A 17,482-nucleotide genomic window follows, 5' to 3' on the forward strand; every position below is an offset into this window, starting at 1 on the left:
TAAATTACTAATATGTATTGTGAATAGCTGGGATCCAAGCACTGATCCCTGCAGTAACCCATTAGTCAATGGCTTGCACTTGTAAAATGACCTGTTTATTCCTACTCTTTGTTTCCTGTCTGCCAGCCATTCCTCTATTCATGTCAGTACGCTATCCCCAATCCCATGTGCTTTAATTTTACATTCTTTTTTGATGTTTTTATTTGCTTCTGGACTGATGAAGGTTCCTGCAGCCTCAGGCTCCTTGACAAAGGCACAGGAAAAACTCACCCATAAGCTTCTTTTCGCTGATGCCTGCACTCTCCTCATCCACAGTCAGTCAGATCTACCATGTATAACAACAAATTTTTCTAAAGTGGAAAAGCTCTTGAGATTAGAGTCATATAGCCATGGAGCCTTAGAGATGCACAGCATGGAAACAGACTCTTCGGTCCAACTCGGTCCATGCCGACCAGGTATCGTGGATAAATCTAGTCCCATTTGCCAGCATTTGGCCCATATCCTTCTAAATCCTTTCTATTCATATACCCATCCAGATGTCCTTTAAATGCTGTAATTGTAATATCCTCCCTCCACCACTTCCTCTGACAGATCATTTCATTCACGCACCATCCTCTGCATGAAAAAGTCATCCTTTAGGTCCCTTTTAAATCTTTCCCCTCTCACCATAAACCTATGCCCTCTAGTTTTGGACTTATCTACCCTGGGGAAAAGACTTTGTCTATTTACCCTATCTATGTCTCCAGTGATTTTATAAACCTCTATAAGCCTCCGATAACTAGAGGGAAAATAGCCCCAGCCTATTCAGCCTCTCCCTATAGCTCAAACCGTCCACCCTTGGCAACATTCTTGTAAATCTTTTCAAGTTTCACAACATCCTTCCTACAGCAGGGAGACCAGAACTGCATGCGGTATTCCAAAAGTAGCCTAACCAATGTCTTGTACAGTCACAACATGATCTCTCAAATCCTATGCTCAATGCACTGACCAATAAAGACAAGCATCAGCTTGCACCTCAAGAAGAATATGGATCTTCAAGTATTGTCATCAAGAGACCAAGCTGAATGATGTCAAGCAATTTAGCTATTTGGGGAACATCATCTTGTTTCATGAGTTGGGTAGAGGGCGTTTGTTTATGCCACATTTTCTAGGCTCGTTCAATTTGGGAGCAAACAGTCCCAGGGAAAGGCTGCATGGTTGCTCAGGGTACGACTAGGTGATGATGTCATCTCAAGGTCATCATCAAAATTATCAATTTCCTGAGCAGTGTGTTTGCAGAATTAGGACTGAGGTTCCCAGTGTCATCTTACACCTGTCATTTTTGCCCCTCTCCTATTGCTGCAAGACTTGTGTTGCAGTTGGTGTAGGTCAGTTCTTCCTTCCTCCCTGCATAAAAGGGGAGTGCAGTTTGTGCTTATAGACACCACCAATTGAGCATTTGTCATGGCCCAGTGAACCAGAATGGTGGCAGCAAGATCTCCAAGCCATAGGTTTGCATACAGAGTTGCGCTCTCCAAGCTGGGTTCCTGATCTTCCTTTGCCATTTTATCGATGGCTGGTAAACCAACAAGCATAGTCCATGAAACGTGGTGTTGTGTGTCTTTGGTCCAGAATATGATGGTCATTTGAATCACTTGGAATCCTGCCTCCCTGGATGACTATGACTTAGAGGAAGGAAGTGAATGTATAGCATCCAAATTTGCAGATGACACAAAAACAGGTGGAAAAGCAGGTTGCGACAAGGATACAGTTTACAGAGAGATATTGATCGGTTAAGTAAGTGGGCAAAAATTTGGCAAATGGAGTGTAATGTGGGAAAACGTGAAGATGTTCATGTTGGAAGGCAGAACAAAAGAAACGAGCAATAAGGTTCTTGAGTAGATTTGTAGCTCGGGTTGTGGATGCTGTAGTTGGTTCGCTCACCGAGCTGGTTTGTTAGTTTGCGAACTAACGAACCAGCTTGGCGAGCAAACCAACCACAGCAGAAACGAACAATAGAGTCATAGAGATGTACAGCATGGAAATAGACCCTTCAGTCCAAGTTGTCCATGCCAACCTATCCTAAATTAATTTAGTCCTATTTGCCACCATTTGGCCCATATCCCTCCAAACCCTTCCTATTCATATACCCATACACACAGAGAGTTGCAATACAAAGGGACTTTGGGATATTTGTGATCAAAACACAGAAACCTAGCACACAGATGCATCAAGTAATCAGGAAGGTTTATGGAATGTTGGCCATTATTTCAAAGGGTTGGACTATAAGTGTAGGGAAGTCTTAGTGCAACTGTACAAGGTGCTGGTGAGACCACATCTGGACTTAATTATGGAAACATATCATTTCATTGGAGGCAGTTCAGAGAAGGTTCACCAGGATGATCTCTGGCATGGAGTGATTTCTTATGAGTAAAGGCTAAACAGGTTGAGACTCTACCACTTGGAGTTTAGAAACATGAGAGCTGATCTCATTGAAACATACAAGATTTTTAAGGGGCTTGACAGAGTTAATACTGAGAGGATGTTTCCCCTCATGGTTGAGCCTAGGACCAGAGGGCATATTCTCAGAATAAAGGGGTGCCAATTTAAAACTGAGATGAGGACATATTTCTTCTCTCAGAATGTTGTAAGTCTTTGGAACTCCTTGCCACATAAAGCTGTGGGGGCATAGTCCTAGTGTAGATTTAAGGCTAAGATAAATCAATTTTTGATCGGCAGGGGAATCAAGGGTTACAGGCAAAAGCTCAGGATATTGATAATTTTGATGATGGCCTGGATGACATCATCACTGGTGGCACCCTGAGCTACCATGCAGCCTACCTTTAGCACTTTGTTCCTGAAAATGCAGGGAGGTGGGGTTGAGGAATGTCAGATCAGCCATGATCCCCTGTTGAATGGCAGAGCAGGCTCAAGGGGCCAAATGGCCTACTCCTGTTCCTATATATTCCAGTTGTATGGTGCAGCTGTTACCATTATCAAGGAACACATCAAGGGATGGGCAATAAATGCTAGTCAGTCAGTGATGATCATGTCCCACAAGTGAATAACAAAAGTTCATCATTTGTCCACTATGGTTTGCCCAACAGCCAATGGTGTGCCAGGCTGCGGTGTTTAGAGCCAGCAGTGAGACTTGTGTGCAGGTGATGACCAGGTATTCCAGTCCATTCTGAGTAGGGTGCAGCTGACTGAAGGTAATCCTGGTGGTCTGGGTTCAAGTCCCACCTATTCTGAAGGTGTGTAATAAAATCTCTGAACAAGTTGATTTTAAAAAAAACTATCTCTATCTGAACACTCCATGACTGAAGTATACAGAGTGTTTAAACATTCTCTCGTGTGAATTGTTGAGCATAATATAGGAAAAAAAGTAATAAAATATATTTTCATCACAATTTTCCATATTCTTGCTAGTGAGGGCTCATCACACAGGCAGTAACTTGTTTTGAGCACTTGATATATGATTAGACCTAAAATAAATACTGTTGCTTCTCCCAGCACTTACTGGTAAATTTCTTGTGTGGTGAGCTACTAAGTCACACAGAATAGTAAGGCAACGGTTTCAATTCCTGCTCTGTGCAAAATTTCCTGATGTTTGCAGTATTGCTGTGTTTCAAGGTCCCTGGATTAAGGAAAGGGGAAAATAAACCACTCAGGCTTCCTGATCCCAATTAGTAACCCATGTTAGGAAAATATTGGCACCGGCAAATTGCATACTGTCATTCGGTATCTTTGAATATGAAGACGGGTTATGTAGTACAGAGCTGGGACTTTTGATCCAGAACATGCTTCAAAGCAAGTTGCGCTGGTTCTGTGCAGAAAGTTCTGTTTCCAGCAGAGGGCAACAGTCAACCCGTCCCCGACGAATTTAATGACATTGTGGGTTTTCAAACAGACTTTATCGACGATGATTATCTTGGCTCTTACACTGACTAGAAATTGCAAAGGAGATAGATTGAAGCTAGATAGAAGATAGAAAGGAGTTTTAGAACACACAGCTTTCAGATTTGTTGCATAATCGCGCGATGAGAAACGCACAGCGTCCTGTACAATGTTGGAAGAGAATGAGCTTCTGTAAGGGGATTCGTATTGCTTTGTAAACTTCACCAGGACTGAAGTCCTCGAACACTCTAAACTTTCTTAGGACGTTAGTTCCTCCTCGCAAACACAAGCTTAAGAGTTGTAGTGAACAGATAAACATTCACATGATCTACTGTAAACTATTGTGTGTGTGTATAGGAAGCCCGGGGAGAATGTGCATTGCCAAGAGGAAAACACTGCGCTTCCTCCGCTCTCTCTTCATCTACCCATCACATCCACCCAGTTTGAAGACCAATGCAACATGCAAGACGGGTGAAATATACTTGTGCTTGTTCAGTCCGGTTCTCCCGTGCTTGGGGTGATGGTGGTGTCTGTACGAGACTAGTTTACACTCTGTCAGCTCCCCTCTGGCTTTGATAACTCTCCGCCACAAGCCCCTGTCTCCGGAAGCCGGAATCGTCGTTGCGCCTGCTTGGTCCTCATTCCCTCTCTGTCAATCATGGCAAGGGCCGCGCTCCGATTGGGCAATCTTGTCCTTACGTCACAGCATCCGTGTGATTGACAGGCCGAGACGGCTTTCCCATTGGCAGTAACCGTCCGAGGGCGGGGCGATAGGGGTCGGGAGGTGATTTAAGGGTCTCCCACCCACCCGCCGCGCCGCACATTTTCATCCGGTTCCGGTGGCTGAGGGGAGCCACGTGTGGGGGGGAAAAAAAAATTAGGAAAACAAAAAGTACTTCACTTCAGTTTATTTAATTTCTTTATTTTTAAAAGAATACTTTATTTATCATCCGATCGCAACTTGAAGAAGAAATGGGGAAAGGGGTAAGTAAGGGGGTGATGTTTGTGTGTGAACTTGTTTGAAGTTAGTGGGTCTGACTGGGGAGGATGAGTGGAGCTGGAGGAGGCCCCGAATCGGACTGGCGCTTCTCATGGAGCCATTAGGGGCAGGATTCATTGTACTCAAAAGGCAAGAGGGCTGACTCATCTGCTGTGGAAAAAAATGAACCAAGTTCAGATAGCCGGGCTGTTTTCTTTTTGGGTGATCAGGTTTTGTCAACACAGTCCTGAGAGGAATTGAAACCACCAATCTTGGAGCCACTGGATTCTGAACTGGAGAGGGAGTTAGGGCTGACTGCTCTCTCATCCGTTCAGTGAGTATCTAGTTGTTTTTTGAGGGGAATTGTACAGGTCCTGAAGCTCGGAACATGTCTTCGACCCGGCAGGTGAGCTGAACAGTGATGTGTCACTGTGTGTTACAAGGAATCAATCTGAGCGAAAGTTAATTTATTTTCAGATTGTCATCCCAAATAGAGGCTTACTGTCTTTCTTTGAGATTTTCTGTTGAAGGTATTGTGCGTGGTATGAGTGTAGGGTGCTTGTGTGGGAGTGAATGTTCCAATTAGTTCTGTAGTTACAACCGTGATGGAACTACATGAGGCAGGGTGTCGGTCGTAGGTTTTTCCTGTAACCCTTACTAACAAAAGGAGCATTGTTCAATATTTTTCCCCGTTTTATAAAATTGGTAGTGTGCGCTGATTAGTTACAAGTTACCAATTAGGACATGCAGTTAATGTAGAGTGGAAAAAAACAGGAAGCTGTTCATAAACTTGCACAAAGAGTCGGCATTCGTCGAATCCATGTCTGTAGATAAGTGTGCGGTTAATACGTTTTCGTTGCATGAGTAAGGCAGTCATACATGGCTTAGAAAATAAATGTCTAAATGAATTCGAGAAACGGAAGGATCGAAGTTGGTGGGGCCTTAGGGAGGGTGTGGTGTGGGCTAGAGGGAGAAAGACTGACATAGATACACACCACTAAGCTGCAACCAAAAGCAAAATAAGTACTGGGATCACAAACAAAAGTTGCTGAGAAAGCTCAGCAGATCTGGCAGCATCTGTGGAAAGAAATCAGTTAACGTTTCGGGGTAAAATGTCTCCTGAAATCCTTGCTAAGCCTTCCACTTTTAAAAATTATGTCCCTTGTTGACCATCAAGGAGAATAGCTGTTTTCTATTCACCCTCTCCGTTCCCTTCATAATCCTAGAGATGCTTATGCGCGGTAGTGCACATCTGAACAAGTTGATTAAAATATCTCCAAAGTATTCTCATACCTCTGGGCCAGAAGGCCTGTGTTCAAGTCCCACCTGCTCCAGGTATGTGTCATATCTGAACAGGTTGGTTGGAAAAAGCCCCTCAATCAGGTGCCCCCTCAGCCTTCTGTGTTCTAAAGCAAACAACCTAAATTTATCTAATGTCTCTTCTTAGCTAAAATATTCCATCCCAGCCAATAACCTGGTGAGTTTCCGCTGCACCCTTTCCAGTGCAATCGCATCCGTCCTTAAGTGCAGTGGCCATACGTGCACGCAGTACTCCAGCTGTGGCTCGACCAAACTTTTGTACAGCTCCAACATAACCTCCCTGTTCTTATTGAAAGGTGGAGCAGACTTGAAGGGCCTAGTGGCCTATTCTTCCTTGTTTATATGTTCAAAATTCCAAATGATAGAAAGGATGTAGAGTCGGAGCAAGTCCGAGAATAAGTTGCTGGAATGAAAGCAGAATACTGATGTTGTACCCATTAGGAGAGATTGACCAGGCTGCAGTAATTTCTTCTAGGAACGTTCAAGGAATGCCGTAACGGTGGTCTTTAAGATTATGAAAGTAGAAGCAGATGTTCCACTTGAGGACAGGATCAAACCTAAAGGCTGCAAATATAAGATAGTCAGTAATAAATCTAGTTGGAAATTGAGGAGCGATTTTTCCCAGAGAAGAAATGGTGAACGTGCTATCTCAGGAATAGTTGAGGTGACTGGCATAGATCTGTTTAAAGGGAAACCAGGTTAACATGTTGCAGAGAAGGCAATAGAATAATATGCTGATGAAGCTTGGAGAGATGAAGGATCTGTAGGTTGAGACATCTAGTACAATAAGATCATGAAACTAGCAGACACCTTTTAGAGATCAGATTTTTTCTTTTAGAATGTCTAATTATCTTACCCAGACAACAGCAAGGACAGACTGTTGAAATTTTTATGGCCAAGTTAGATTCTGATTAATAAGGGAGTCAAAGTGTAAAAGGGTTGACATGAAAGTTGAAGCCACAGTTTTATCAATTGATGTCCTATTCTGTACGTTAGATTCAGAAGGATAGGAAAAGTCTCTTGAAGTACATTAGTATAGGTCTGTTGGGCAGAGTGGCCTGTTTCAGTGCTCTTAAAAAAAAATTTATAATGTTGATTGCTTTAATTCCAAAATGTCATTGTACTGATCAGACGTGTTATAGTGATTCCTATTCTGTTATATATTAAATGGCGGTAATCCTGCTTAGCATTTACTGTAGCTTTATTTCACGTTTTTGCTTGCAAACGCACTGTATCAAAGTCATAGTCCAGGTACTCTAAAAGAATAATTTCCAAGCGATCATTTAGTAACAGACCTTGAATATTGCTGAAAATGGCAAATCTTTTCATCTTGCGCACACAGAGCAAATACAAGAGTACTAAATTTCAAATAACTGCAACAATTCATATCATAGGAGAAAAGGGTGCTCATTGATTGTCAAGATGACTGGTTCAAAAAGCAAAATGATATTCTTGGTTTTTCTGAGTTCCAAGGTAAATGAGGGCTGAACATAACCCTTCAGTTTGCAGATAAGAGGTCCTTGTGTTTGAATCATTGTCATTTTGATCAAGCTTTAAATCAGTGACAAAAGACTTTAAAAATTATAAGCATTAAAAGAATATATTTGATTTGATCAGCTAGTTGATGAGACATTCAACCTATGTATGTGGCATTGCACTGGAATTAACATTCTTGTGTGATCTTTTGGTTGTCCTCTGTAAACACTTAAGAGTGCGCTCAGGCAGCAGTCCTAGTAAAATCAAAAAAAATCTACCATTCATTGTGATTCCAAGATTGGGAAGTGTTGCTGAACCACCTTGAGTGCTAATAGCTACACTAGAAACCAATTTAAGATAATTGGACGAGGTTATAAAATTTCTCATTTACCCTTACTGGAAGCGACATGGTTCACAAACAGCGACCCTCCTCTGTAAATGAATTAAATGTTCAAACTTTGTACCTATTTTGAATTGCCAGTGAACCTGTGGTGTCATACATTCTCCATGGCAGTGCCTTGGCTAATCAGAGTTGATTTTCAGCCAATCAGTACCCTTTTCTCCTGTAGTATTAATTGTAATCAATCGAATTTTGGCATTTTTGCGATTGACCTGATGAGTGCAAGACATAGTTTCAGCAACCTATCTCTGTTCAGCAGCATAAAGTTCTATAGGAGCAAAACTTGCATATTAGAAATAAATCAAACTAATTTTTTGCTATATAACTTCTGTATTACAATTCTGTTAGTAAGAGAAAATGTCAACACTTGATCCTAAAGATGAAGTGAATTTTATTGGATTGGTAGTGCAAATCATGGATCACCACAAATACCATTACTTTGTGAATTCATTGGGATGTACAATAATGGTAATGATCAAGGTCCATTTGGGAGGATTGTGGGCGAGGGGATTGCAAGAAATTCAATGTATGTTTTACATGTGATGAGGTGATGACTATGTTTAAAACTCAATTGAATTTCAAAAGGATTCTGGCACTGAAAGCTGTAATCCTACCATCTTTTGAGGTTCTGATGTAATGTAATGCTCGATCACTGAGTCACATTTCTGTGCCTGAACTGACGAAATATGCAAAAGCATTTTTTATCCACTTCTTTTCCAAAAGAGATCAGCTGTGTCTTTTTTCTGCAGTGTTCCTTAAACTTTTATCTTTGCCCATCTCCAAATTGCTTTAACTGGTAAGTAGTAAAGCAAGAGGTGAAAAATAACAATGCAATAGTTCAAGCTGTTTTTTATTTTTATATATTGACAAGCCAGTGACACATCAAATGTCTTGGGGGTCCTCTTGTGGTGCAGTGGTAGAGCCCCTACCCCTGGACCAAGAGATCCAAGTTCAGGTCCCACTTCTGGAGTGGGTGTGTAGTAACATCTCTGAACAGGTTGATTGGAAAAGTAGATAAAATTTTTGGGCAGCACAGTGGCTCAGTGGTTAGCACTGCTGCCTCAGCACCAGGGACCCGGGTTCAATTCCACCCTCGGGCGACGGTCTGTGTGGAGTTTGCGCATTCTCCCCATGTCTGTGTGGGTTTCCTCTGGGTACTCTGGTTTCCTCCCACAGTCCAAAGATGTGCAAACTAGGTGGATTGGCCGTGCTAAATTGCCCGTAGTGTTCAGGGACGTGGGGATTAGGTGGGTTACAGAGGAAGGGTCTGGGTGGGACGCTCTGAGGGTTGATGTGGACTTGTTGGGCCAAAGGGCCTGTTTCCACACGAGGGATTCTATGATCTTGAGTTTTTGTTTTGCAGTTTCAAATTCACTCTGAAACATAAGGTAAATAGGAGAAGGCCATTTTGCTCCTTTAATCTACTTTGCTGTAGAGTTTAGTAATTGCTGGTCTATACTTCAACATCATTTATCCATTTTGTTACCTTGTTACCCTTAACCATGAAAACTCTATGCTGAAAATTTCAGTTGACCTAGCATCCACTGTCTTTTAGACTGAGTGTTTTGGGATTACACTAGAATTTGCATGAAAACCTGTTTTCTAATTGAACTTTTAAATGCCTGAAATCTAATTCTTAATATTGTCTTTTCATTCTAGATGCTCATTCTAGTTTCCCTATTAAATGCCTTTATCACTTTAGACATCTCAGCTCAGTTGCACAGTGACTGCTTAAAGTCAAGATAATGCCAAATAAATTCATACAACCTGTCATCATAATTTAGCACTTTCAACCTTGGCATCATTCTGAACAGCTTCCTCCTCCCCCTCCAAGACCAGTGAATCTTTCATGTAATTTGTCATGATGGCCTCACTTTTGATGAGCTGACTCCTTTAAATCATAAGCTTTTGATCCTATTCTTTAGCTGTCAATAATTTGGTTGCGCAGATACACAAATCCATTTTCTACCTTCCCAGCTTCATTTAGAAAATACGCTGACTTGACTTTCTAAGTAAATCCCCAGTTTTTCCATATTTTAATTCTGAACTACCATAATTTTCCTGCACTCTTTATCTGTCTGTTTCTTTGTAAACTCTTGTTGTCTAAATGAATTGTGTCTCTTGTGCACAAACTTGGTATGAAACACTATTCTTTTGTCCAAGGCTTGTATGCAAGGTGAAAAGCTGAGGGCTCAGTACAGATCCCTGAAAATGCCGCATCCCAGCAGTTAGAGAACATTCTGTGTCACAAGTCTGTCTCCCTCATGATTATTGGCCAGCTTTTCTTAATTTGCAAGTTGCTTTTTTGCTAGCTGTGCTACAATATTCACCGTACATATACAAATGCTCCACTCCATTATTGATAAGTATCTGATTGACAATAGTACTGCAGTATATGCCATGTTGCATTAATTTATATGTTCAAGTCTGACATGTCAAGAAAGGCACTGCTAAGACACTTGTATACTTGCTAACATTTGTTCTTGATGTTGATACTTGAATTCTTGTCATATGCTTTGTAGTGGTTATTTTAAGAACTGTATCAAAAAGTGGTTAACATTCCTGGTTGGGCACTCAGAATGGTACCCTGGGATCAACATCATAACATTTGAGGGTAGGATTGACAATTAGTTTTCTGTTATTCTGGAAGAGCTGAGAATTTTACTTTCTTACAGTCATGACTTATCCATAGGCTCCTTTTGTGTAAGGATGGTAGACAGCAATTTGGGAATGTATTCTGATTTCAGGAGTTTTACCAGAGGCTGTATTTGGTTGTCAAATTGTGTCATCACAACATCAGCCATTGTTGGTTTTATTGTGCCATTAAATGTGTATTCACTTTTGTTGGTTTATTCTTATAGCCCAGTTTCATGGAATCTAAGGCATTGTAATACATAAAGTTTCATAGAAAACTGCCAATTACTAATTAATTCAAGGGAGAATTTAGACCTTGAAAGATGTGTGACCGGTATGGGAGTAGTTGCAAGTCATGCTTACTGAAGTAATTTCTTGGCATAATAAACCTCCAAGCAGTGGAGTGGAAGAATGTCTTTGGATCATTCAAGCAGCCTTTTTGTGTTGGACTTGCTAAAGCTCTCTGCTTTCAGGAATGTTGCATACATTGAGATAATTGCATTCTCGATACAGTTAAAAATATCTGTTTGCTCAGGAATGCTAGTTTAACTTAATGTACAATGTACTTAAAGCTAAGGAGAAAAATAGTTCAAGCTAAGCCTGGTGTTAAATTATATGGCTGGTAATGAAGGTGCAGTAGAGAAGAGCTCCAGGTCCACTTACAGTCCCCGCCATGATATTCTTTCATGACCTTGCTCAACTCCATGGTAATGCTTTCAATTTGATTGGGAAATGGGTTTAATGCAATATAGGGCATCCTGTGTTCCTTGTGTAACTTGTCATTGGTCCTTGATCAATTATGACATGTTTTAGACATGGAATGCCACAGCCAGACCTGATCCAAACCCAAAGTCTACAAGTGCATGCCTATCCCCATACAAAGGTTGATAGTCTTTACAGTGCTCCCGTAGCTGGTTATTTTAATGTACATTAGAATTTAATGGTACCATCTTCCTCTCTATTCTCTTCACTTAAATCAGTAATTAAGGGAAGCCACAGAAATTTTAAGTTAATCAAATTTTAGAAATATCTCAATAGGATAATTAACGTATCTCCTGACTTGATTTTTGGAAACTGCTTTGAGTTGATGGATTGGTACCAACCAACTGAAGAATCTTTCGAGTTAGTTCAAAGTGGAAATGCATACTATATTTGGTTTTACAGCTGAAAAGTATGGGCTAGGCTGCAACTCTTGTGTATATGCATGTTTAGTTTGTTAACCTGCTATGGAAAAAATCAATGCCCGGATTAAACTACAAGCAGCTGCTACTTTTATATTTCAAATGGAGAAAAGTAAGATATAAAGGTGAAAAATAATTGCCTTCTAATTTTAATGAAAACTATCAGGTTGAGTTGTCTGAATCAGGCAACTGAAAAGTGAGGCATTTGGCAACTATTTATCATCCACAAAATATAAATAATCTTTGAATAGAAGCTATGTGGCAGTCCTAGCAGGAAAAATGCAGTCATTCTGTCATGAAGGAAGAAGTATCTACGTGTTTATTATTGTCTTGCACTTCAGAATTGGTATGTACATTGCTAAACGGGGATTAAATACTGCTACTGACCCAGCACACCACAAAACTGACATTTTCCAAACATTCCCTGTGGAAAATTTTTTTTAATCAGAGTAAAGCAGGTCAACCCAAGCTTTTTTTTTGAGAGTTAGGGGACATAGTAAAGAGATTCTAGTAGAAGGTCCCGTGATGTTTTTGGCAAAGCATCAATTACAATGTTTTCACTTGGTTGCTGTTGCACGTAAGAACAGTTCAAAGTTTGTCAGACTTTTTGACCAGGTGAATTATAATTCCCTTTGTTCATGTGTTTCAGTTGTTTTAGGTCAAAATCAAAAAAAATTGACTAGCGTTCTGTTCATTGTCTTAATCCAATAAGCATATCATGAATGAATCAGAAAACAACTTAAATGACCAATCTTTTAAAAGCCCCTTTGGTTAAATTTCACTCTCTTAAGGCAATTTATCTCCATTGTATTGGGTGCGGTATGGAGTGAACAGGAACAAGTTTGTACAGTGCAAACTGTTCAAAGACAGGAAGAGGGCGGTGATTCATATGGTGCTGCAATAGTTCTTACCCAAAAAGAGCTGACATTGCAGGGGGAGGCAACATAACTTTTATAATAAAAGGGCATCTTTAAACTTGGTTACTTGCCTGTAAATGGTGTATGGAGTGAGACTACAGACTGATATTTCCAAACTGTATATGTCCAAAATTATTTGTTCGGGTATAATGAACGTTACCTGTTTGTACACAAGTTCTTGACCTTAATGAAATGCTGCTGCTGTTGTGAATTTTTTTGCTAGTTATTGTCCAGGTGCTTTCAAGTATTAGCATTTCATAGAAAGCAAGATCTTTGTTTGTTCTCAAATTTTCATGCTAAATTGTTCAAATGATGGTAATGATTGAATTATTTGCGCAAGACGTATCTACTTGAATAGTTAAGTGCATATGTATCATGTCCTAGGTATTTGAAATAAATCTTTTTAACGGTGAGAACTTGGTTTTGTATAGTTTAATATCTCTAAAAGATATTTCGCAAGAAAATGTCAGCAGGGAAAGACTGAGTCAGGCAAGGAGACATCGGGACAGACGATTAAGCACTAGATGTAGGCATTGAGGTGAGACTAAGTTTTGTGGCAGAAATTTGAAGGATTGGAGCCTGACCGTTAGAAGGTATTGCAACATACTGTTGGAGGAAAAGGAACGTGAAATGGATAATGAATCACTGTTCAAGATTTGCAGAATGTGAATATTGTAGGGCTGGTGGGCCAGATTTAAATATAAAATAAGAATTCTAAAATAAAGCTTTTGGACAACCAGAAACCAGTTGAGGTCAGCAAGCACAGAAATGATGAGTGAAGATGGGGCTTGCTTTGAATTTGGATACAATCTGTTGAAGTTTTGAAAGAATTCTAGTTTATGGAGGGAGAAGATGAGATACAAGCCAGGACGAGTAAATTGGAATAGTTGAGGATGGGGGTAACCAAAGCATGGTTGAGGGTTTCAGTAACCGAATTGGGCAATATTATGGAAGGTCCAAGGTAGGTGTTAAGTGGTTTACCACCATCTTCTCAAGGGCAGTGAAAAGCACTTGTAACCTGAGCGTTTCCCATTGTGAGTATTTTATGTATAGGAGGAAGAAATTGAGACTTGCATATGTTACCCTGTCACCCCAAGAGTGAAGTACTTGAGCCTCAGCCAGTTGCTCAGTTGCTAAAAATACAACTGCACAGTTATAATGCATGATGTTCAGTTTTGGCCACTACTACAGGAAGATGCTAAGGCCGTAGAAATGATGCTTAAGTGGTTTATCAGAATGATCCAGGAGAACTGGTCTTTAACCTTTAGTAGAAATTCAAGAAGCTGGAGTGGTTTCCTTCGAGCTGCTGCAAAGTTTGAGGAGATTTCATGGAAGTGTTCAAAATCATGATAGAATAAGTAAGGAACATAGGACTGTAGGAATTAGGAGTGGGAGCAGGCAATTCAACCCTTTGTGCCCAGTCCATCAATTAATATGATCATGGCTGATCTTATCCTGGTGCCAGTTGCACTTGCCAGCACCCCATATCCCTTTATCTTGCTTTTCATCAGGCACATATCAATTTCTTGAATCTGTTGATTGATTTGGCCTGCACTGCACTCTTGGGGCACTGAGTTCCACAGATTCACAATCCTCAGAAGTAGTTTCTCCTCATCTTGGTTTTGAACCTACCTCCTCTCACTCTATACCTATGACTTGTTGTTCAAGACTGTCCCATAAGGGGGAACATCTGATCAATATCCATCTAATGAATCCCCTTTAGCATTTTATATATTTCAATCAGATTCCTCCTCATTCTTCTGAACTCTAGTGAGCACAAGCCAAAGCTATTGAACTGCTCTTCATATGACAGCCCTTTCACCCCTGGAATCAACCTGGTGAATCTCCTCCTGTGCCGCCCCATCCTTCTTCCAGTAAGGAGACCAAAACCGGGCACAATATTCCAGGTGTAGTCTCACCAACGCCTTGTATAATTGTATCACAATTCTTCACTTTTATGATCCAGTTGTTTTGCAGTAATTTGACCTTATTATATGCTGTAGCAGCATACTCACTTTGTGAATCATGCATAAAGGCGCCCAGATCCCTCTGCATGACGCTCTTTGAATAATAATTTAAAATAATCATTTGCTCTTATTTTTCCAGCCAAAATAGACAACCTTACACTAATCCACATGAAATTCCATTGCCAGATACTGGCCTATTCTCCTAGCCAGTCAATATCTATCTGTAAACTCTTTATCTCCTCATTACAGCCCACTTCCCTGTCAATTTTAGTTTCATCCATGAATTTTTTTTGCTTGCGTATCATTTGTATAGATTGTGTAAATAGTTGAGATCCCAGAATAGAACCCTGCAGCACCCCAATAGTTCCAGCTCACCATCCAGAGAAGGACCCATTTACCCTGACCCTCCACTTTCTGTCGGTCAGCCAGTCCTCTATCCATGCCAAACCTCTACCCTTAACCCCAAGGGATCTAACCTTCTTGAGCATTCTTTTATGTGGCACCTTGTTAATTGCCTTCTGGAAGCCTAAATATACTACATCCATTGGATCTCCATTATCCACGTGGCTGATCTACATTCTCGAAGAACTCCAAGTTTGTCAAGAACAACTTGCCCTTCATGGGTGATACTGATGAATTGAGCTTCTCTTCTCTCCCTCACCCACCACCACCACCATGTTCGGTATCCCTTACTTTATGATTGACTCCAGCAACTTGTCCACCACAAAGGCCAAACTAACTGGTCTATAGTTTTCCACTTTTTATGCCAATCTCCTTTTTTAAGTAAGGATAAACTGTTTCTAGTGGCAGTGTCAGTAACCAGAGGCCACAGATTTAAGGTGATTGACAAAATACCAGAAGTGACATGAGAAAGCATTTGTTTACAAAGTGAGTTGCAATCTTGAATGTACTGCCTTGAAAGGGTAGTGAAAACATATTTAATACCAATTTTCATAAGGAAATTTGCATAAACCATTGAAGGAGAAAAATAGAGTTAAGGAGAGAGCAAAAAAAAACTTTTTGGGGTTAATTAGATATTCCCCAGAAAGGTTGGCATGAAGTGAACGGTTTTCTTCAGCACTGTCATCTTTTGTGGTGTTATAAGGCAATGAAGGTTACTGGTAACCTCAAGCTTGCACAGTCACAATTGTGAATGGGTTGAAATGGAGTTATGTACATCGTACATTTGTAAAGTTATTTGTGTCTGAAGTTGGTTAATCTTAGCTGTGACTTGATGGTGCAAGTATTTAGACTCCTAGGTTAGGTTAACAATATTATCCACTCTTCATAATTGCTCAGTACCCCCTGTTGGGAAGTTGTGTATGTGTACATATCAGACAATTAAACTGTTGTGTGTCTCCACTCCTCACTGGTGATAGGTGGTTGGATAACTTACTAAAGGACAGTTTGTGTCTAAGTTATCCTACTCCAACATAATAATGTCCCTTGGATAAAAACCGAAAGAACTGTGGATGCTGTAAATCAGGAACAAAAACAAAATTGCTGGAAAAGCTCAGCAGGTCTGGCGGCAGCTGTGAAGGAAAAAAACAGTTAATGTTTCGGGTTCGGTGACCCTTCCTTATTAATGTTTCGGGTTCGGTGACCCTTCCTTAGAGCTGAGCTTTTCCAGCAACTCTGTTAATGTCCCTTGGATGTTTACTCTCTTAAACTTGCATTTGATTTGTACAAAAAGATGTCTTGGAAAAAGGAATATTACAAAGATCTAGGATCAACATTGCATTTGAAATGAAGGAAGGATCTTTGATTGATATAGCATTCTTCACACTCTCTGAAATTCCTGTAAGCACTATCCAGCATCGTACTTTTACATGAAACATTATAGTTTGCATACTTCAGCATCACTTGCACCCTCAGCTCATTTGTTTCAATTAACATTTGCTAAACTTTATCTGGGAGCTTTTGGAGAGCTTTGTAACTCTTACTGTACGCACTGCATACATGCCATGTACACGAGTGTAAAAGTCAGCCCTAGTTTTTCAGGATCCATGCCCAAGCATTTGCAAACAGAATCTGGAGAGGTTATCTTTCCCCAATATGATTCCATCTACATGATACCAAAGTGAAAATTTAGATGGGGTGGTGGCATGGTTGGGGTGGTTTCAAGAATTCTGACTTTGTCCTGAAAAAGGCAACGACAGTACCTATTTACAAGTTGTGATTGTAGCAGACATTGGGCCTCGGGGAACAAATTACGAAGCCGCACCCACAGATGAAACAGATAGAAGCCCAACCAGGCATCTTGTACAATTAATATGACCTTGCAGCTATCAAACTTCATTGCAAATTCTATGGCCATTGTTGCTGCCTTCAAACTTGTGACCCCAAAATCCTGTCCCTGCAACTCCATTTGAGGTCAAGAAGTCTCAGTTTCGAAATTCCCTGTTACTGATTTAATTCAATTGAATTTAAATCAAATATTTAAATATTTAATTCAAATATTTAGACACTTAATTATTTGTTTAAATTACTGACTGAAGTGATTGGATTATGGCAATATGAGCGCTTTCATATTAATGGTTTCTGTTTTATTCCATTGCAGTTGTCTTTTGGGCTCAAATGGAACTTAAAGTCAAATTTTGCCTAAAATATTAATCTCAAAGCTTTGGCTTTTAGACGTGTAAATGTGGTAAGCGAATGGGAGATTCCAATTCAAGGTTTTTGTTTCCTAATCACTATAATTCTATGTTTGTATGAACCTATTCAGAGTTGTT

At 40.3% G+C, this 17,482-nt stretch overlaps 1 protein-coding gene across 1 annotated transcript in view; it reads left to right on the forward strand.

The window, feature by feature from the left end:
- The first annotated feature begins 4,697 nt into the window (after positions 1-4,697).
- Positions 4,698-17,482, forward strand: part of LOC109936274 (sodium/potassium-transporting ATPase subunit alpha) — a 43,429-nt gene continuing 30,644 nt past the window's right edge. The window contains exon 1 of the mRNA XM_048603115.1: positions 4,698-4,860. Coding sequence (XP_048459072.1) covers positions 4,849-4,860 — 12 coding nt within the window. The 5' untranslated portion in view covers positions 4,698-4,848. The remainder of the gene's footprint in view (positions 4,861-17,482) is intronic.

Source organism: Rhincodon typus, chromosome 11 (assembly GCF_021869965.1).
Source record: "Rhincodon typus isolate 14 chromosome 11, sRhiTyp1.1, whole genome shotgun sequence".
NCBI classification, from domain to species: domain Eukaryota; kingdom Metazoa; phylum Chordata; class Chondrichthyes; order Orectolobiformes; family Rhincodontidae; genus Rhincodon; species Rhincodon typus.